The sequence below is a fragment of the Manihot esculenta genome, chromosome 6 (assembly GCF_001659605.2).
Source record: "Manihot esculenta cultivar AM560-2 chromosome 6, M.esculenta_v8, whole genome shotgun sequence".
Classification (NCBI taxonomy): domain Eukaryota; kingdom Viridiplantae; phylum Streptophyta; class Magnoliopsida; order Malpighiales; family Euphorbiaceae; genus Manihot; species Manihot esculenta.
The window spans coordinates 23,396,813-23,418,437 of NC_035166.2; the positions used below are offsets into that span (position 1 = coordinate 23,396,813).

Sequence of the window (21,625 nt, forward strand, 5' to 3'; positions counted from 1 at the left end):
TCCCGGACACGCATGCGGATGGTTCCACAAGGCGAATGGACTGAATTCCTTCCTGGTTCCGAACTGGGCCGGAAGATAAGATTAAAACTAGATCCAAAGGGAATCTGTTCATTAGGCCGAAAGAGTTAGACCAGCCTGATTGAGAAATCTGACTGGAGCCCGATCTTTGAGCAGAGCGGGCTGGACCTAACTTTTAGAAGAGACTTAGAAGCTTTTCAAATTATGGACTGTCCTAATTGGCCTGACCTTAGACCGAGACGAAAAATTCCAGCTGCCATCAATTTCGGTTGCATATTTTATCTAATATATTCCTTATTTTATTGATCCAGCAGAGACGTGGGTTCTTTCAGCTAAAAGAAATGCACTATTTCCTATGCAATTTTCCTATTCTTACACTTTTTCATCTAAAAAATAACTAAAATTATAAAATTATTTTTCCATATTCATCATTATTAACAAAAATTGTCACCCAATACGAATGACTACAAACTAGGCTGTGTTCAGAAACTTAGGCCTTTTAGGCATGTACATGTTGGATGATGGTGATGAAGACTGTAGTTCCGATGACACTAAATCAGAATCAGAATCAGGCAACTCAGAACATAATGAAAATATTTCATCTTGCAATTTTCTCTTCAGAATCCTTCTCTTTCCCTTTTCCTCTCCCTCCCCTCTCATTATGAAATCCTTCAGCCTTTTCACATCTGATAGTTTTACTGGTTTCACTAGGTATTCCTCCGCTCCTTCTTCCAAACACCTGCAACAAATTTTACATCTACATCATCAATGGCTGCCTAAGTGTAATCAGTGAACATCTGACAAATCCACAATCCTCGGTGCTAAAAACCAGAATAAGCCAAGAAGGATACCTATCAATTCGAGCCAAGATGTTTTCAGATGACATGATCACTACTGGAATCTCTCTGAAAGCTGATGATTCCTGCACATAAATCAACCCCATTAACCTTAAAATTTTGAAAACCATGTATAGAGAAGACTTGAATGCAAAGGGACTCACTCTCACCTTGATCTTCTTGAGCAGTTCATATCCCGTCATCCCCGGCATGGAGTAATCCGTCATTATAAGATTCACTTTTAAGTCCTATAATCACAAATTTCGCAACCATGTTAGAACAATCAAATATCGACGGCCGAACAGATATCCATGGAAATGGAATTAAAAATAAAAAAATTCTGAACCAAGGCAATTTCGCTTACACTGAAACCAACAGAGCTCTTATCTCCATCCAATCCAAGAAACTGCAGAGCTCTAGTCCCACTCTCAACAGCCGTAACTGAAAAATACCCATTTCCGATTAGCTCCCATACCTCAAACCAAGATCACAAGTTTGGACCCAAGGAAAAGAAAAAAGACATCACCTTTACATGATGAGATTTTAAGCAACCGCTCAATAACCTTCCGGTCGACAAGGCTATCATCCACAGCAAGAACATGAAGTTCTTCAGAATCAGAAGATGACCCATTAGAAACTCCAACCTCCTCCGGCAAACTCCGCCTCAAGACCTCACCGATGATCGCCATCAAAGCAGAGAATATATGAGTTTCTTGCTCTCTAGGTGGTATTCGTGTAATGTGGCTATAAACGAAGGGGAAAGAGAGAGAGAGAGGGTGTAGTCGTAGACAAGATTTGATATATCCGAGCAGAGAACCTCAGGTGGGGCTTTTATACAATCAAAGGAACGAAATGGTAAAGCGAAAGATTTGCTTTTGGTTTAAATAACGGGGAAAGAGAAAGGAAGATAAAGGCGAGATTCCGAGGATCTAATATTATTGAGATCTTTGCAAATCTTTCAGGCAGCCCCACTTTTGTCTCTTGTCGTGTCAACTGCCAGTGCAGGACTTGAAGCTTTGAGGATTCCCAGTCGCCAGAAGACAAAACGGGTCTCCACTCTTGCGTTTTGATTTAGTCATCCCTTCTTTGTATATTTTCTTGCTTTTTACCTCAAATATTATGTATAATTAATCAATTTTTTACTTAAATGACTGATTTATAGACATAAAATTATTTACTCAAATATTTAAAATACAAAAAAAAAAACTATTAATTTTATCAATTTTCATTTCAAATTTTATACTTTATTTTAAAATATATATTTTAATTTTATATCAAATTAATATCTTATAATATCATATTATTAATAAATAATAATAATTTTAAATTTCATATAAATATGAATTACTAATTTGATAAAAAAAATGACGGATCCTAAAGCGAACTATACATTGAAGTAATTTTTTTTACACCTTTTCCTTAAAAATATCCAAATTCGAAACCCTTGTGCTTTTGACCATAAAGAAGAAATCTGCAGTCTAGCAATTTCTCTCTGTGGTCATCAGCCACTCGAGCACATAGCAAACAACCTGCAAGTTGCTGAAGCACTTTGATTTTTCTGAATAAAGGCAGCCTTTTTCTATGTACTTTCAGTTGAGCATGTGAATATGCTTTGTAAAAGCTAATTAATATAAAAATTGGGTAAGCTAGATTTTACGTGTTAGTTTATTTTTCATGTTGATATTGCCTCTTTGCAACGTCTCATATTGATGTAAGATTCGCTTTCATACTTTGATTGATTTGAGTTATTAGCATATTTAGGATTTATTTGATTGTTGGAATAAAATAAACAAAATATTTTTGTTTTATTTGATTGTCGGAATAAAGTATAAATAAAATCTATTTATTTTTATTTTATTGCATAATGCTTATGTATACTATTATATGTTATATTTAAGTTAAAAACTAAAAGTTGAAAGAATTAGTTAAACATTAATTGATTATTTGTATTGGTTGTAATTAATTTTTTTTATATTTTAATCATTTTTCATGTGGATTTTCTGTTGTTTGTCCTTATTTTGAATTTTTTTTAAAACTTTTTTATATATACATGTTGCCATCGTTTCATATGCAATTTTCTTTTTCTTTTTCTTTTATATATAGAGCCTTTTAATGTAAGTTTAATTACATGTTAAAAAAACAGAATTGCAGTTTCTGAAAATTTAAATTTCTATGATTTAATAAAGAAAGATATCGTCTAAAGTAATAACAATGTTCATTTACAATATTAAATTTCATTGTTTTAAAAATTGAAATAAATAATAATGTAGAAATGAGATCACACTAAAAAGCAATTTTATAAAAAAAAAAGAGTGACGGTTGAGTTTCCAGTTTCCAAGAAAAAAAAATCGCTTTGACTACAAGTCAACTTCGTTACATCAAAAATATTTTATTAGTATAAAAAAAGATAAAATTTTGGAAAAAGAGGAGCTGACTTGGGGGTGGAGGTGGTGGTGGAAGGGAGCTGCGACAGTGAAAGCTGCCAATTGGCAAACAAAAGCCAGAACCGGCGGCGTCGAACTTGGAAAGCCACCACCCTTGGGCTGGCCGTGAGTAGTTGTGCGTCACGTCCGTAAAAAAAAAAAAAAAAGAAAATGTTAAGTGGGGTCACAAAATCTTACATTTGATACTATGAATGGATGGATCAGGTGGGAGTGGGAGGACTATCTCTCTCCTGATATCCTCCTCCATTTGCGTGCAAGTCTGCTGTAATCTGGATCAAATTTCATTAATGATCCTCGATTTCACAGATTATTTCACTTTAGTATTTAATTTAATTTATTACAATAATACTCCATCAATCTCTCCGGAAAAATTTATTCCTTAAATACATATTCATACATTTAAATTTTATTCAAAAAAATTCCTATACCCGTTTGAATTTTAAAATATTTCATTCTTTTAACATCTCTCTCCAACGCCTATTCAATAAAAATTATTTAATTTTATTAATATTTTTTTTAAATTTTTGGTAATAAATAATAAGTTTCTACTGATTATTTTTATGAATTATGTTATTCCACGTGGAAAAGGTGAAAGGTGTCCGCAAAAAAAAAAGTGCACAAACGTGGGTGTACTCGAGTGGAATATTTCAAAGTAAAAAATGTTTTTATTCTGAGTTTGTAAATTTTAATTTTAATTTCTTTTTTAAATATACTAAAAGAAAGGGTCAAACGATCATTGGAAAATGCTTTTCCCTCCGGGAAGCCCAAGGGTAAAAACTAAAAAGTGGCCCATGGGCCATAATGTCAAGTCCATCTCACACGACACCGTTTTGCTGATAGCATCAAGTCACCATGCTCGGCAGAGAACGGTCATCCCTCTCAAGCTCTCAGATTTGGAACTTGGATCGCCAAAATCAAAACCTCCATCACAATCGAAAATGGAGGAAGAGAAAGCGGTTGCCTACTACGACGAGCTCACACGCAAAGGAGAAGGCGCCGCCAGGTTCAAGCAAGGCCTCGGCTTCTCTAGCAACAATGAACCTGCTCCTTCTAAAGGCTCAGCTCTCCCTTCTTATTCTTCATTTCTTAGCAGTTTTGTCAAATCATCCAGCCCCTCTCAGACCTCAAAATTCGAAAAGCAAGCTCAGCTCGAATCCATTCAAAACAAGCTTAAGAAGAAACCGAAAGATGACTCATCTTCTAGGGTTTCCGAACGAAGCAGCAGAGAATCGAGCGGTCGGCATCGCTCCAGAAGTAGAGAGAGGGATAAAGACAGGGACAGGGGGAGGCATCATAGGAGACGAAGTACGAGCAGAAGCAGGGAGAGATATAGAGGAAGGGATAGAGATAGGAGAAGGAGTAGAAGCAGGAGCAAGAGTCGGAGCTTGTCCCCACGGCGGGACCGGAAATCGGAAAGAAGAAATCGCAGCAGGAGTTTATCACCTCGAGGACGGAGGAGATCGGAGAAGAGCAGGAGTAACGATGTAGAGCGTGAGAGAGGAGGAAAGGAGAGGAATGAGAGCGTTGATTATTCACAGTTGATTCCAGGCTTTGAAAAAATGGCAAGTTTGCTTTTAATTTTTTCCTCTTCTTTTTATTTAACTATGAACACATTTACTCACAATTGAATATCATTTGAGTACCTTCTATTCACTTATGGATTATTGTACTTTCGTTGCCCATAATGTTGTGTTTGGTTATGGACTTAGAACTCGTGACAGCAATCAGATGGTTCAAGGCAGTCCATGGTAGGTCACGGGTCTTGGACAGTTAGACCTCTCCTTTTTCATATAGATACCATTATCGATTAATTTATTTAGAATGGTGAACGTGAAGAGAGCTAAATTACCTGTTTAAATTTTATTGTTGAGAATGCTAGACTATGATTTATTACTACTGGAAGACCAACTAGACATGAGCACTGCTGTGTTGCAATATTTTGAATTCTAACTGGCAGAAGCTTGTATTGAATTGCCACGAGAAATGAGGTGGAATGTTGGGACTGTTGAATGCATCAGGTCCGCCTGCCTTTTTCTCCGTATGACAAAAAAAGCACATTGTTGGACCCGTAACAAAGGCACCCATGTATTTTGTGTCTCTTTCTCCTATTCATGTTGTGGAGTTAAATCATGAGAGTTGACCCACTTCCGGGCTGTGAATGCGTTCATCATTTTTTAGCATAAAAAGGGAAAGAAAAAACCAACAACAACTGAGAGTTTTGAGCCTGGGAAGGAATTTGATGATAAGTTTTTGAAAGGATCCAGCATGCTGATTCTCAATGGTAACAAGTGTCTTGCACATCATGGGTGAAGATACATAAAAGCTGTTGAGCATATCTGAAATAATATGAACACTGCTTCTTTGCTGTGCATTAAAACGGAACTGAATTTTGTATTCCATTGCTTTGTCAGTTCACTTAAAATGTCAACATAAGGTATATTGTGCATCTCCTAAATATGACTTAAGAATGAGTATGTAAAAAAAGAAGCCCAATCTCTCTCTTGCTGTGTGGTTGCTTTGAGTTATGGAGCATTGATAAACTGGTTTTATTGTTGAGCAGACACCCGCTGAAAGAGTCAAAGCCAGGATGAAACTTCAGCTTGATGAAACTGGTAGGAAATTGGCATCCTCGAGAATAAAGTTAGCTACTTGCTATTTTCCCTCCTTATTTGAAGGGATACTGAGACTTGTTGTTTTAGTTAGGAGTTGTTGGCGGTGTAATCTCACATGGATTTATGCTAAAGAGCTTTTTGCTTGAAATTATAAATAAAGAATAACATAAGATGGCACATTTTTGTTAGGCAACCTTGTACTTTCAAATCAAGTTAGTGCAAAATGCTGAACTACTGAATGTTTAAGCAGTTATTTGAAACTTAGTCTTGGGGCATCATAATTCACAAGTAACATACCAAAATTAAACAAAAAAGCATTTTGTATTTATAGTAATAAACTAAATTTATACACCATGTCACACTATATTAATTGGAGGGATTTCCCCACTTTATTTATTAATCATTCTTTTTTTTTACCACTTTAATTCACATGAAAACATTTGGTTTTGCTGGTCTAGTTTGGCTTCTAGCTTCAAATAATATATGAATGTAAATATATTACAATAGAAATTACTTTAGAGATAGGAATTATCTTTTCTATTTTATTCTTCACATTAGATGCTAATGTTATTATATTGAAGTTATGTTGCAAGTTACAAACATGCTGATGGTGTGTATGTAGGATGACAGTTGGTTGGGTATTTTCAGGTATCCAATTGGATTAGATCCTAACAACACTAATTCATGTAGTATGTAACCTAGTTATTATTGTGTTACAATTTCCTTATGTGGCTTGCAATGGACCCTGATTGATGAACCTAACAACTTTCTAGTTGGTCACTGATGGGTTTCCCATAACTGGGACATATGGTGATTATTGCAAATGGTTGCCTGCATGTGTTGTGAGTCACTCATGGTATTGTTTTTTAGTGTTTTGCATATAAATTTGAGGGACACGGTACAACATTTAGGTGCACTTGTCATTTTTGTTTCTTGAGGTTGTTCTGGATTTTGATAAACAACAACCGTAATACCTAGTTAAATAACATTCAGCTAGAGTTCTTATTCTTCCTCAGTTGCTCTTGCTAGAATTTTATTTAAGAAAGGAATCTGTTTGGCATTTGACTTTTTAGCATTTTGTCCTGCGAATAAAATTTATCTGTTGCATTTGACATGTAGCTGAAAAAGATACTGCAAAGGGTATGGGCTCTGGTTGGGAGCGATTTGAGTTCAACAAGGATGCCCCACTTGATGATGAGGAACTTGAAGGTTAGATCTGATTCTCCAAATTGCATTTATGATTATATCCTACAAAGTAACAATTTGATTTCTCCGTTGTTTGTATCATTCTGCTTGTGGCTGATGAATAAAAAAATGCAGATCCTAAAGTGTTTTGGTGTCCATATATACTATGCTGTTACTGCTTCTATCTTCTGTTCCTCTAGCTGATCCTTTTTTAGTTAGACATGTGCTGAAACTCATTATGGAAATTAAAATCACATCTAGTTGATTATATCAATCTTTTGATTGCTTCTACCTGCCTACCTTCCTCTATCCCTTGGTGCAACACACGCTATAACACACTTGCACATCTGAACAAATATTTTGTAATGAGAAGAAAAAATTAGCACTTTTGCTGCTGGTCTTCTGCCTCCTGCTCTCCCTTAAGAAAACTGCTCTAATGAAGGAACAAAATATGGGATTTTACAAGGTTTTATATGCATGAATGCTGCATAATGGGAATATAAAAATGTAGACACCAAAACTTCATGGCTATGCATTGGAAATTAACTTAATATTTTATTCTGGCAGTGGATGAAATAATTTACCTCATGTAGAGTTTTTCCTGAACTTGTTATGTCACCTTGTAATATCATTCAAAACTGCATGCCTGTAACTATTAACATGGAGATCTTTTTGGTAAATCGTTAAAGCAGCGTGGACAAGTCATATGACCCCTTAATAGCCTGTATTTTGTACATTTAATAAAATTAACTGGATGTTTGGGAGCTGTCACTTGTACCATTGAGTATATTTGGTGTTGAGAAATTATTTATTGGGCAAAGTAGAGTTGAAAATACACCTGTGCCTTGTCTGCAGCTGCAGAAGATGATGCACGACTAGTCAAACACATTGGCCAGAGTTTCAGATTTTCTGCTGTCGAGGTACATGCATTGTCTTTGTTTTTGGCTCAATTCTCATTCAACAATCTTAAACATTGGTCCTTGGAATTGGATTCTTCTTGAGACAGATTTCTATACTTTATGTAATTTATACACCATGTGAATATGAAGGCACGAAAGGAGGAGGCAATTAAAGCTGCTCATGATGAGGCCATGTTTGGAGCACCAGTACTTCCAGGATCCATGATTTCAGACAGCGAGCCGGAGGCATCCAACAATGAAAAGGAGAGCAACAGGGCAGAAGTCACCAAAGGCCTTTTAAGTGAGAAGGTAAGTGATTTCATGAGAATTGAGAAGAGAAAAGGAGCAGAGTGAGTTGAAGTTTTTGTATGGTTTCAGGTTCTCGCAAAGCAACAAGGTTCTTGGCGTGACCGTGCTCGTAAAGCATAGTTAGATCAAGAGGTTTGATAGGGTCGTACTGATCAAGAAGCTGATTGCTGATGACAGTCTGGATGTAGGAAAAGGAATTGTCAATGGTCGTTGCAAGTAAAATTTTGATCGCATTTGATAGTTGAAAGTATGTTTCCCAGAATTCAATTGGACCAACAATTTCCGCATCCTGCTTCTTAATATCTGTGAAATGCTGCAAAGGGAGGATTAGGAAAGTGTATTAAATTATTTTTTTTTCTCTTTTTAACTTCATTTTGATACTGAATGCTAAAATGGGTTAGGGCTTGGAGTGCAGAACATTAGTTTTTAATGTATATATGGAGAAAAAAGAAGCAACAGCTCTAATCTATTGGGCGATTATTCTTGTGCTTGCTCATTTTTGTACAAACCTATCAAATAATGATTGAACTATATGCTGAATCGAGAGTAGTGGTACATGCTGTCTTACCTATCAAATAATGGATACAACTATGCCTTTCGGATTTTCTAGCATGTATATTTTGGAACAAAAGCCATATTCAAATTTTCTCAGCGACCAAGCCAGGTTTGTCATTTCTATTACGAAAACGTTAACCCTTGTTAACCCTAAATTTCTTTCTCCTCCAATGATGCTAACTTTTCTTTAGCATATTCCCAAAAATAACAAATTTGGGCATGAGGGTGAAAAAAGAGTCGAGACAACAATGTAATTTCGGCCTTTAGTGGTCGACGTGTCAATAGGTAATTGGACAACTTATTTTTCTCTCAGAAAACTGTCCATTGGGCTTCAACCAGGGCCCATTTTAAAAATAGAAAAAGATAGAAATAGCACAATTCCCAAGTCAAGTTGAAGTCGCTTTGGTTTTACCTGTTTCAATTGCCCTCATTTTCTCCCTATTTCGCCCGCTGCTAAAGCTCAAGGCCTCTGTCCCTCTCGCTTCGATCCCGTCCGTCCGGTGAGTGCAAATGGCAGGAGGTCGATGGATCAGACCTGAGGTGTGTTGAGATCCTTTTATTTTTGCCTGATCGCTTCCTTTGTGTTATCGATTCTTGTTTGACTCTGCTGCTTGTATTTCTGTGGGTATAAGAGTATAGATATTTGAATAGATAGATGTTGGTGGTGCTTTATGTGTTTGCATGTGTGTTTCCACATGTAGGTGTATCCTCTGTTCGCCGCTGTCGGAGTTGCCGTAGGGATCTGCGGGATGCAGCTGGTCCGCAATATATGCATCAACCCTGAAGTCAGGTCTCTCTCTCTCTCTCTCTCTCTCTCTCTCTCTCTCTCTCTCTTTTTCTAATATTATAAATCTGTATAAGGTGTTTGGACTTTGGATGATAAAGATTAGGAGCTGCTTTCTATAGGAGGTTGAGGATGGCGCCCTATTTTTTGCTGCTAAATGGGTTTTCACCTCCTTTTCCATATATGTACATTGAGCCTTTCAATTGTTGAAATATATGTAATTTGACATAAATGAAGCTTCACGCTGATTCTGATTTGGGAAGTTCATGTGGGATGTTGCAAGGGATGGTGAAACAAGCTTGTATTGTGGGGTTCCTTTTGTTTTCGTTATTTTACAGTGCTTAGAAAGCCAAGGGGATGGGTACTAGGTGTTAATACTTGCCAGTCCAATAAAGCTTTTACTTTGAGACCTGAATTTGTAATTTAAAAAAAAAAAATCTAATATGGATTGGAAGGTTTATTTTCAATTTATAACCTTAGTAAAAGTAAATTGTTTGAGTGGGCCTTGCTTCCACCATTTTCACGTTGTTTCTTGTTTAATTCTATGAAGAGTTGGATGTCTCAGTTGTTCTGCCTGCCTTAAATAATATTTTGGAAGTTGGAAATATATCAAATGATTGGACTTCAATTTTTCTGCTTGCCCTTATTATGCCTTAATTTGATTGATTGAATCACTATTTTTGTCTTTGGTTTGGTTTCCATGAACAGGGTTAACAAGCAGGGGAGGGCTGCCGGAGTTTTGGAGAACTTCGCAGAGGGAGAAAAGTATGCTGAACATACTCTAAGGAAATTTGTCCGCAACAGGGCTCCCGAAATCATGCCATCCCTCAACAGCTTCTTCACAGATCCAGAGTGAAGTAATAGGTGCTTGATGTTTTAAGTTCTATAGAAAACTTTGGATCGAATTTCCATTTGTTATTGTTGTTTTATCATCTTAGATATACTGGTATGTTTGGAGTTTGAACTAAAATAAAGTTGGGATGGGTTATAATACGCTCAAGCTTGTTTTACCTGGAGTGAAGTGTGACTGCATCATATGCATTTTATACATAATTGATAACCTCATCTGGTTTACTGTTCTTCTGAACTCCTAGGACTTCAAATTCTTTCCTAAGCCATTAAAGGGTTTCACTGGATTCTGCTGTTCCCATTCCTGGAAGCATATTCTTTGCTGTTTCCTTCTCCTGAAACCAAGACAAAGAAGCCAAAAAGAATCAACCTAAATTACACATATTCGTGGAACTCATAAGTGATTCTCAAATTCTCAATTGAGCTCATGGATGAAATTGTCATAGAACTCACTGGGCCTGTGTCACCAGAAGATAGGTACAATACATCTCTGCTTTCTCAATTCTCTCTGCAGCGTTGGGCGACAAACAACAGAGCTTCAACCATTGGTCCTTCTCTCTCTTCAGCTTCCATCCTCTCCAAGTCCTTTTAATAAAGTGCTGCCCCTTCAGAACGCCCAAGCTCAGTATGGAGATTTGCTAACTGGTGCAGAGTAGCTGCCTTTCTGTCATTACTATCTCCAGCCCTCCTGTAGCACTTGATCGCCTCTTCCAGCATTTCAAGGTGTCAAAATATTCACTAGCGCACTATTTACATAGTTACATAGTAGGAGCAAAATAAACATTTAATAAGTTTATATAAATTTAATATAATTAGCAAGTGTAAATAAATAATATATAACAAGACATATACTAATTTAAAATTGAAAAAAAATATTTGAAAAGGTTAGTATAATTATTATAAATTTAAAAAATTGGATATAAAATTATAAATTTTATTTATAATTGTGGTTAAATATTAAATTTTAGATTGTTTATATTCAATTAAATAAAAAATTTTGAAAATTAACTATAATTATAACAAATTTTAAAATTGAAATTTTATCGCACAAGCTCATATCTTACTTCCTATCCAAAGGGCATAAATTTATACCTTCATTCAATTCCGCTTAATGTCAAATTTCACTATAAACTCTAGAATTCTAATCAAAACATTTTTTTTTAACAAAATACATAATATTTTATCTGTACTATTATAGTAAACATTACTTATATTTGAAGATGGATTAAAAAATATAATTAATATAATTAAAACAACAAATTTTATTTAGTGTTCTCCAAATATACATTGACTAAAAATGAAAAAACTATTGAAATTAAATTACTATTTGAAATAATAAATTTTCCTTCTTAAATGGAGCATCTTAATAAGTAAAGTCATGAAAATAATAAATTAAATACATTTGTATAGAACAAATGAAATATCATTAACTAAATGTGCAAAAATATATAAGTTAACCTCTAATTTATCCCTTTAATATTTATTCGTGGTGGCAGGTCTGCCATGCGCTTTCTTTTAAGATAAATTAATAGACATGCCATAAAGTCACAAACTGCAAATGGGTCATAAAATCACAAATTTCATAGAACAACGAGTTTTTATAAGTTAAAATGCAAATAGGACAAAGGCATGTCATAAATAAAAAAAAAAAAACATCTCAAGTTAATTAATCAGTGAATATGGATTTTTATATATAAAAAAAAGTTTCACAAGAAATATATAAGGAAAGCGTTATCTATAATAAGGATATTATAGATTATGAATTTATTTGGGCTTATAGATTTACATTCGTGAATGAATTTAATAATGGGATAATAGGAGGAGAAATTGTTTATTTTGTTTTAAAGTTTTTATGTTTTATAGGCTAATTGGCAAGGGCAAAACGGTGATTTGAGAGTGTGGAGTGGGAAAGGCGGGTTTCAGCCAAACCGCCTGTTAATTCAAATTCCCGCTAAGTTATCTAATAATTCAAAGTTTTAAAACACAAATCCCTCCAAATCCAAACACACACACTCCCTCTCTTTCAAAATTCCTGCCCCGCCATTAATTGTCAAACCCTCTCCCTCTCCTTTCTCCTTTCTCCTTCTTTTTCTAACGGTCCTTCGCCGCTGCTCAATCAATACTCTCTCTCTCCATACATTTCCCTTCACCATCTCAGATCCCTTTACAAGATCATGCCTTTATCATCAAGCGAAGCGCCGGAATCCTCTTGTCGGCACCTTACCTACAGCAGGAAACAGAAATCTCTCGGTCTCCTTTGCACTAAGTACCATTTTCTTCTTCTTCGCTTTTCTTTCCTTTTTTTTTTTTCATAGAAAAGATATGATTTCCACTGCTGCATCGTCTTTAACTGCTGACCTGCTCCTCGCAGTTTCCTGAGCTTGTATGATAAAGACGGTATTGAAGTTATTGGGCTGGATGATGCTGCCTCGAAATTAGGTCTTTTTAATGCATCTCTTTTGTTTGTTATGTTTACGATCTGATTTGGGTGGTCCCGTAACTTCATTGCTTCTTGAGATCTGCAGGTGTTGAGAGGCGGCGGATCTATGATATTGTTAACGTTTTAGAAAGCGTTGGAGTGAGTTTCTTACGTGTTTTCGTTTCTCAATGTTAGTTTTGTGTCTTTTTCCTTAATCGGGATTTCGTTGATTTTAGGTTCTTGCAAGAAAAGCAAAGAATAAGTATACATGGAAAGGGTTTGGGGCAATCCCCAAAGCTTTGCAAGAGTTGAAGGTATTATACTTTTTCTTTCTCCAGCAATTGAGGTTGATTTATTATTGTTTGCAATGCTCCTGTATTTGAAGATAGAACTGATTTGGCTCGTTTATGGTGCAACAGGAAGAGGGTCTAAGAGAAAATTTAAGCAGTTTTGATAAGCAGCAGAGCAGCAATTTTGAGAAAGTAAGTTAGGGTTTATACTAAAGTACGTGTGCGTGAAGCTTACAGTAATTTTAGTTGTTTTTTTTTTTTATTTTGGTGGGTTCAACGTGATCCTATTTAATGGCATAATTAATATTTTTCTTCTTTATAGTTATCAGACGATGACAACGACGATGAAGATGACTGTGATTCCAACCCTAACACAGGAAGCCAGAATGATAATGCGATTCCCAGTGGCATTGTCAAATCAACGGCCGCATCGAGATTCGGTAAGTGACTTTCTACAAGCACGATGATTGATATGGTTTTTTATTCCGTCACCTGAACATGTATTTTATTGATCTTTCTATGATTTAGGCATACTAGTTAATCAATTTCGTTATACTATTTTTTTCCTGGAAAAAAAATCCGTTTAGCATGAGACACAATTGCACATTTTAATGCGTGTTGTTTTGTTCACTAAATTGGAGCGAATTCTTTACTGGATCATTAAAGAAATGGATAGCTGGTATTCATGTCATGTCAGTTTATGACCAGCCTCCATTTTTCATCTTACAGATAACAGAAAAGAAAAATCCTTGGGACTTCTCACACAGAACTTTGTCAAGCTATTTGTTTGCTCTAAAGTGAGTAAAGATTTGACAGTGTTATTTCTTTGTAGATCTGAGAAAAAATCTGTTATTTTTAGTACTTAGCTGTAATTTATTTTCAGGCTGATCTAATCTCCCTTGATGAAGCTGCAAAACTATTGCTTGGGGATGCCCACAATTTGTCAATAATGAGAAGTAATTGTTCTTAGTCTTGATTTTCATTTTTTTAAATGTAAAATCTGAAGTGGTTTCTACTGATCCGCTTTTCTTGACATGGTTGCAGCAAAAGTAAGACGGCTTTATGACATTGCAAACGTGTTATCTTCCTTGAAACTTATTGAAAAGGTATTGCGAAGTGCTTGCCCAAAAGATTTGATTGAATGAATCACCATTACAATTGTTTCAGTCTCTGAATTTCGATAATGTTATGCAGACTCATACAGCAGAGGCCAGGAAACCAGCCTTCAGGTGGTTGGGTTTGAAAGGGAAACCTGAGAGTGGACCGGTTGATGCTTTGGCTGAGGGTAGGAAAAGAACATTCGGAGCTGATGTTACTAACATCTGTTTCAAAAGAAATAAATTGGATTCTTTAGCTGATGGAGAAAAAAGCAACAATCTAAAATTGCCGAATCAAATAAAATTCGAGAATGTAGTAACAATTGCAGATGCAAGCACGTCGGGTCAGGATTTCTCTAAGAGTTACCAGTTTGGCCCTTTTGCTCCTGCTACAGTGGCCAAAGCTGGTGGCGATGATAACAAATCGACTCAATCTCATGATTGGGAAAGTCTTGCGTCTACGTATCGTCCTCAATATCACAACCAAGGTACAACTTGATGCATAATCCATGCAATTGAAAGAAATATTTAGACTACTGCACAATTTTCATGATCCACTTGCGTGAAGTTGGGCCTCGGAAAAATGGTGTTATTTTCAAGTGTACGCTAATAACTCCATAATGGAGCATGCTTCTCAAATTTGTCTATTGTTTTGATATTTCATGGTAAGGTTATAAAAACAAGAAAAACATGACCACGGATGGAGTTGTTTCCTCCCCATGACTATTCTATTTTATATTGGAAGTATATGGTTCTATTCCCATTAGTCCACAGATGAGGGGCGTTAGGTAACACACATATATGAACGATTTTATTGCTAATCTATGTGATTCGGTTGCATCTTCATCCGCATTTTTTAACCTTTAGCTCTTTCATCCACATTTTTTTTACCTCTAGCAATGCCCTTCTCATTTGAAGTGATGCTCTTATCATTTGGTTTTATTTTCTTGTCAATGTTTTGCAGTATGCTAAATCAAAATAGGAAACTGATATTTACTGGTGATTTTTACAGCTTTGAGAGAACTATTTGCTCATTATATGGAAGCATGGCAATCTTGGTACACTGAAGTCGCTGGGAAGAAACCAATACAACAAATATCCTGATGCCTCACTTTCTTAATTTCCTAATGATCAAATAATTTGGATGTAGTTATACTTCCCCTCGGCTTTTTCATAATTTTGAGGGGAGAAGAAAAGAAGAGATGTGGCCTTACGTTGGATGCAAATACGCTATGCTTCAACTGATTATGCCCATCCTCTGGATATTTTATTTCATTCATCGTATGTTCAGATTTGTACACATTTTCTCAATGTGTAGCATTTTATAATTTTAAAATTATGTTAAAAGGACTTTCGTAAAATTAAATCTATTTTTTTTATTAATTTAAATAAAAAAATTAAAATACCCTAAATTAAACTTTTTTTGTCCGTGAAGAAAAAATAAGAGAAAGCTGATTGCTTGTTCATTTTAATTTTTCGTTTTCTATGCTCTGCTCCGAAGCTAGGTTCCTTCCCCTTGTTCATAGCAAGGAATCAATAAAGGTCCCAGACAGGGAAAGATTTTTCAACTCTTTGGTTGTCATCTTTTTTTATAAGAGGAAAAAATGGTTGAGGCTTTTGTTTCCTCTGCCATTAAAAGAATTGTTGATGTACTTGTTGGTGAAGCAAGTTTACTTTATGGCGTGCGGGATGAAGTTCAGCAGTTGCAGACTGAATTGAACAGGAATAATTACTCCATGCCCCTGTATTTCCAAAACATAAGCCTGTAGGTTCTCATTTGCCATGATCATCATACGATAAAAAGTTCAAAACCATTTTCTTATAATTTGCATCACTAGAATAGGGATATGTCTTAACAGTTCATAGCTCAATTCCCACTGTTGAAAACAGCAAATAATCAAATATCCTTATTACAATTTGCGAATGTCAATTTACAGGTTGGCAACAAGTCCAAAAGTGTTGGCTTTCTACATCAAGAAAGTAAATACATAAAGATTATGCTACTGCACATCAAGTGTAAGGGGGAGAGAGACAGAGACACCGAAAATGGATGTGGGATATCTATATCCAGGTCCATTACAAGATTATTTCCTCCTGAACACTCACATTGAGTGTCTTGTTTGGAAGAACAATGCTATTGACCACCACAACTTCATCTTCAACACTAACAGCTTCGCCTGAGGCAAGGAAATTAACATGAGATTCTGCAAAGCTGGAACTTATCTCTCTTGGAAGGAAAAGCAGCAATAATATAAAAGAGGATTCAGGGTTGACGCATCAAGAATATACCAAGAATTGTAACCCCAAGTTTGGCATTGAAATCTCCTGCAGCCTGTAACCAGAGTTGATTGAACTTAACAAACTAAAAAAGGCTACTGTGTATCATAGCTAAAACCAACTGAGAATAGAACAAACAATAGGACCATTAGAAGGAAAAAAAAAAAAAAGAAAAAAAAGAAAGAAAGAAAATGATGATTGTATATGTTCACCAATAATAGGCAAGCATAAAATAAGACATCAAACAAGTCAATAAAAATAGGAAAATCAACTAGATTTTAACCCCCACTGGTAATCCAAAACACATTACAGCTGGAATGCTAATATTCAACATTACATTTTTCATGTGACTTATTCTTGCCAATCCCATGCCTTTGTTACATGCTTGCATGGTCACAAGTAAGAAATTTGGGAAGTTATATTATATATGATGGTCAACCGTTAAATACTTGGAAATTTTGGGTAGCATACATGATGCTCAACAGTCAATCACTTAGTGGTATCACAAGAAAGCTAACTTGCCTGGACCCTGGACCATCTCCCAATGGAAGATTTCCACCCAACAATTGCATGAATAACAACTGCATTTTCCTGAGAAATGAGAAAAAAAAAAAATGCAGTCAAGTCTGAGATGAGCTTTAATGTGTTCCACCTGAATTCCCATGTTTGCATTTACATATAAAATCCAACTCTTAAACAGTTTTTAAACCCCTTAATTCAGTTCCTACCATGACTTCAACATCATCGAGGATGATACAACTGATGAGCCTTGCACCTGGTCCTATTCGGGCATTAGCAGATATTGAGACATTTGGACCAATCTGTTTCATGAAATTCCAGAAAGTCAATATCATAGTTGAAGTAGAAAGGGGAAAAGAAAAAATGAAAATTATTTAATGTTTCCACATCACATGCATTTGAGCTTATTACTTTCACAAGGATGAAAAAGAAAAACTGAACCAAAACATTCTAAATTTACAAGGTGTACTACAGATATGGACACTTGATTCTCATCTCCTAACTGCCCATTCAAAAAGTTTTTGATAGCAAGAGACCATAAGACTAAGTCCAACTAAGAAAAGTAACAAGATTGCAACAACCAACAATAATCATTACGCATCTCTAAATCTGACATCAGAAAACAGTTAGACAAGTTACCTTTGCAGTTGGATGTACTTTTGCTGATGGGTGAATAAAAACATCGCCAATTATGGTAGCACTCTTTGAGCCATCTCCACTAGCCAAAAGATGTGGGGAGTTGTATCGGAATTGAGCAAGATACAAAGCAGAACATTTTAGAGACATTCTGCAAGTATTGATTTCAGAAACGGTCATAACTACTATAAAGGCAAAATACCAAAAAAACTACCACATTAAATTGTTTGGCATACCCAGGAGTTTTAATTTGCTCCCAGAAATCCATGGTTTCATATGTATAGAGCTTCTTTTTGCCTGCAAGCGGTGACAGGATATCTTGATCCAGTCTCACAAAATCTGTGGGAATGCTTCTGTTGAAGAAATTTGTATGAGACCAAGAAGTTGAACTGTAAGTTCAATTAGTTCCATAATGGAAAAATAGCAGTACTATTAGTCTCCATCTGAGTAAATGAAAATTTTAAATGATAAGACATCTAAATTTGACATTATGTTGATACTTCACGATTTTTACTTGATACAGAAATCCAAATCCACCTTCGTGTCAAATGTGCACCTCTTCAAATGCACTCTAACAAAACTTCTAATAAAATAAAGAAAAAATCTGAGAATTCCAATGAATTTCTATATCAAGGGAAGCCTTAGGAAATGAAATTTTCCAAGCCAAAAGGAGAATTTACTAGTGTATGTGCACTATGGATTAAGCACTAAAATTAATACAAGCCCAAGCCCAATCAAAACCCATGCCCCAGTTGGATTTACAGTATAATAACACATTAATAGTGAGGATTAGAGATACAATCACATATATGTATTCCAATAATCTCTATTTGATAGAGCTTCCTGTACATATGAATTCCAATGAAACCAGTAATGATGCATTGGATAATCACATATATAATTCAGCTGCTTCAAACATTACCCCACTTGATGTAAATATTAACATTCTCTCACATTACTAGCAAAGTGAATTAACCACAAAACTGAGACTAGAGATATAAATACAAGCAAAATGAATAAAATGTCCCATAAGTTGCACCTACAGTTCTTGATATTTTCAAGATTATATTTATATACTAACAATGTATTAATTAGCTCATTGACATCAATTCCACAAGGACAAAAAAGTCGAATAGGAATGGGCATACCTTGTGGCTGATTGAAGTGCTTCAAAGCTGGAAAGACGTCTAAGATTAGCTGCAAAATAGTTGAACAGAATAAAGATTATGCATAAGCGGATTCTAATAATATGCATAGTTTGCACGAACACAGTAAATTAAAAAGAAAATCAATAAAACAAGAAGAATATTGAAATTTTCAGTTGATGCATATTTCAGAATGAAAAATCAAACCTTCGTTTAAGAACCAAAACTAATACTTAATTATTGAACAAGCTATGCTTGTGTGTTACAGTATTCTGGAAACTTTTTAACTTAATTCCTCATCTTTGTCATATCAACATAGCTAGTATCTCTAACCTCTATCTTTCCGTTGAGAAGAAACACCCTGGATGGCTGTAAAAATATCTGGTGTAAACACATATACACCGCAATTTATCAGGTCACTTACCTGCATAGCAACATAACAAGAAGAAGGTTAGGAGATAGAGAAAGAAAAGAAGGGAAGAACTAAAGAGAACTGCAGGTAGTGAAATTAAAAATGCTATTGCTGCTTCCTTTTTCTCCCCTGAGAAAGAAAATCAAAGTAAATGTTATATGTTAACTCAATTCCTTCTTAAATAACAGAAAACGTGGACAGAAAATTTTACATTTTTGATGCACAATGATTCAATGTGTTGATTGCTTTTACTTTATAGCAGAAATAAAAAGAAAATTCCATAAATCATCACTTCAAAAGCAAATGTAAAAAAATTGAATCAAATAGACATTCTAAGTATCAAAAGGTTGACATTGTGTTAAAAATCAAACGAATCTCCAAAGCTTGTACGTACAAATGTTTCTGGTTTCTCTGTGTAATGCAACAATTCTTTGGTGTCAGGATCAGCTACCAATTCACCAAACTGGCTGGCTGACTCAGCAGAAACCTGCAGAAGAAAAGAATAATGAAGCCAAAACATACAGATACAAATTCTGACACTGTAAGATCATACCTCAAACCCTATATCAAACATTTTGCATTCAACTAACCTTGATTACTAGAATTGTTCCCATCCCACCATATCTTCTATGAGCCTCTGAAGAAGTAAGAAACAAACCAGAAAATTAAGACTTCAGCTAGACAAATCAACTAGAAAGTATTGACCTTTTGAACATTTCTAACTTAAACTATGTACACTATAAAATTATCACAACCTCAAAAATGATTGCCTTGAAGTTGATTGTATATGATACTTTGATGAAGAATTAAACATTATATGCAAATCAATTGTAGATGAAGGATATTTCATTGAGGAAAGGAGATAAATACCAAGCATTTCTCTGAGAGGAAAACTGCAGCAAACATCACAATTCAACAAGAAGATATGAGACTGCGAAAAGATAATCAAGCATCACAGTGAATGTTCAAATTTAAAAAAAGTCTACTTCTAATTTCCAGCATCTAGACACTAGAGATGAAGATTCAAAAGGGAAAATAAAAATACAAAATTCAGGGGTAAGATGAGAACCGGACTGTCTTCCATGATTAGATCTCTGAAGTTATAAAGCCCACCAGCTGAACCATGTGGCTTGTCTTCCCTCAAATATCTACAAGCAAAGATTTCATAATCAACAAAACAGCAAAACTTGGGAAATAAAGCGAAGGTCAGAGTACATCATTAAGTTAGTTACCTCACAGGGACTTTAAGCTCATTTGAGATTGATGAAACATACAATGCAAATTCTCGTTCCTCATAAAAACCGACAAGATAGATATGTGCTAGGTTTGGAATCTGAAACAGAAAATGCAATCTCAAATTGTATTGGCAGAAAGAAAAATTCGATATAAGAACCAAGTTGGAATGTATACAAGACGTTAACAAACTGAGAACTGGATTTCCTAAAAATTTTACATCTGCGATTTAATGACAGCTTTTCGAGTAATACCCTTTTGCAAGCAGAAATTGGATGGTGAACCATTGGTTGTCCTGCTAAAGGAAAAAGAGGCTTGGCGACATTCAATGACAATGGCCGGAATCGAGTCCCTGGATAGGTAACCCATCGAATTTCTCAAATGAATTAAACAAGTATAGACAAATTACATAAAAAAGGATCACATTGTTTGGAACTTTTAAAAGGGAAAAGAGAAAGGAAAATGTAATGCGCATAAACAAAATTGATATAAGCCAAACAACGTTTCATTGCAAAACAACACAAAAGACGAAACGGATATGCAGAGTTCAGAATTTATAAACTCCAATAGGACATTCAGGAAATAAACTGGATTAAGTATGTACCTTTAGTTGGTCCACCGACCATAATCACAGCCACAACCTTCTCACCAGAGCTACCCATCTCTAATCAATACAAAACCCAGATCTTCAATTCCCCAAATTCCGATAAAGACTCGTTATTTACGAACAATAGAGATTCAAATCTTCAAAGGACTACAGAGGCAACAGCAGAATTGGAAAAAAATAATGTCGCTCGCACCATGCAATCCACTGTCCTCTGGAAGACAAAATATCAGTACTTTTTGGCCAGTAGTTCACTCTGTTTACAAGAGAGAGAGAGAGATAATATAATAGAAGGATGCTGAATCTCTAGCTATTGTAGGAAGCAAGGTGAATAGCAGAGACGAAGATAGACGTTTTAATTTATTTTATTATTTTTATTTATTTTTGTACTTTGGAGAAAAGAAATTTCCATGTGTTTTCCATTGGAACCTTACTCTTGTGGCTGTTTTCGCTGGTTGGAATTATGGGAGAGAAGAGAGAGAAGAGAGAGAAGAGAGTAAAG

At 35.3% G+C, this 21,625-nt stretch overlaps 5 protein-coding genes across 7 annotated transcripts; 3 read left to right on the plus strand and 2 right to left on the minus strand.

The window, feature by feature from the left end:
* Positions 1–421: 421 nt before the first annotated feature.
* On the minus strand, positions 422–1,744 carry LOC110616948 (two-component response regulator ARR5). Of its 2 annotated transcripts, none has more exons than XM_021759484.2 (5): positions 1,381–1,744; positions 1,219–1,295; positions 1,019–1,102; positions 870–940; positions 422–757 (listed from the first exon to the last, which is right to left on the minus strand). In XM_021759484.2, the coding sequence occupies exons 1-5, from the start codon at positions 1,541–1,543 to the stop codon at positions 490–492; spliced, it is 663 nt and encodes a 220-aa protein (XP_021615176.1). In that variant the 5' UTR covers positions 1,544–1,744; the 3' UTR covers positions 422–489. The 2 variants fall into 2 exon arrangements, with proteins under 2 accessions (XP_021615176.1, XP_021615177.1); XM_021759485.2 differs by having other exon boundaries at positions 1,025–1,102; positions 1,381–1,730.
* Positions 1,745–4,161: 2,417 nt separating this feature from the next.
* On the plus strand, positions 4,162–8,787 carry LOC110617075 (serine/threonine-protein kinase fray2). The gene is made up of 6 exons (XM_021759678.2): positions 4,162–4,860; positions 5,859–5,910; positions 7,030–7,119; positions 7,951–8,015; positions 8,145–8,303; positions 8,373–8,787. The coding sequence occupies exons 1-6, from the start codon at positions 4,237–4,239 to the stop codon at positions 8,421–8,423; spliced, it is 1,041 nt and encodes a 346-aa protein (XP_021615370.1). The 5' UTR covers positions 4,162–4,236; the 3' UTR covers positions 8,424–8,787.
* A 437-nt stretch (positions 8,788–9,224) lies between these two features.
* On the plus strand, positions 9,225–10,635 carry LOC110617076. Its single transcript, XM_021759680.2, has 3 exons — positions 9,225–9,398; positions 9,560–9,648; positions 10,351–10,635. Exons 1-3 carry the CDS (start codon positions 9,369–9,371, stop codon positions 10,496–10,498), a joined length of 267 nt encoding a protein of 88 aa, XP_021615372.1. The 5' UTR covers positions 9,225–9,368; the 3' UTR covers positions 10,499–10,635.
* Positions 10,636–12,393: 1,758 nt separating this feature from the next.
* LOC110617074 (E2F transcription factor-like E2FE) lies at positions 12,394–15,653 on the plus strand. Its single transcript, XM_021759676.2, has 11 exons — positions 12,394–12,757; positions 12,863–12,930; positions 13,017–13,069; positions 13,147–13,224; positions 13,330–13,392; positions 13,523–13,640; positions 13,930–13,997; positions 14,084–14,156; positions 14,245–14,306; positions 14,395–14,785; positions 15,310–15,653. The coding sequence occupies exons 1-11, from the start codon at positions 12,666–12,668 to the stop codon at positions 15,399–15,401; spliced, it is 1,158 nt and encodes a 385-aa protein (XP_021615368.1). The 5' UTR covers positions 12,394–12,665; the 3' UTR covers positions 15,402–15,653.
* A 492-nt stretch (positions 15,654–16,145) lies between these two features.
* LOC110618320 (mannose-1-phosphate guanyltransferase alpha) lies at positions 16,146–21,615 on the minus strand. 2 transcript variants are annotated; one of them, XM_043957189.1, is made up of 15 exons: positions 21,124–21,615; positions 20,774–20,871; positions 20,519–20,619; positions 20,356–20,434; positions 20,157–20,217; positions 19,877–19,923; positions 19,681–19,773; positions 19,208–19,298; positions 18,878–18,926; positions 17,966–18,082; positions 17,733–17,880; positions 17,303–17,395; positions 17,097–17,165; positions 16,587–16,629; positions 16,146–16,474 (listed from the first exon to the last, which is right to left on the minus strand). In XM_043957189.1, the coding sequence occupies exons 1-15, from the start codon at positions 21,179–21,181 to the stop codon at positions 16,374–16,376; spliced, it is 1,248 nt and encodes a 415-aa protein (XP_043813124.1). In that variant the 5' UTR covers positions 21,182–21,615; the 3' UTR covers positions 16,146–16,373. The 2 variants fall into 2 exon arrangements, with proteins under 2 accessions (XP_043813124.1, XP_043813123.1); XM_043957188.1 differs by having other exon boundaries at positions 17,966–18,118.
* Positions 21,616–21,625: the final 10 nt, after the last annotated feature.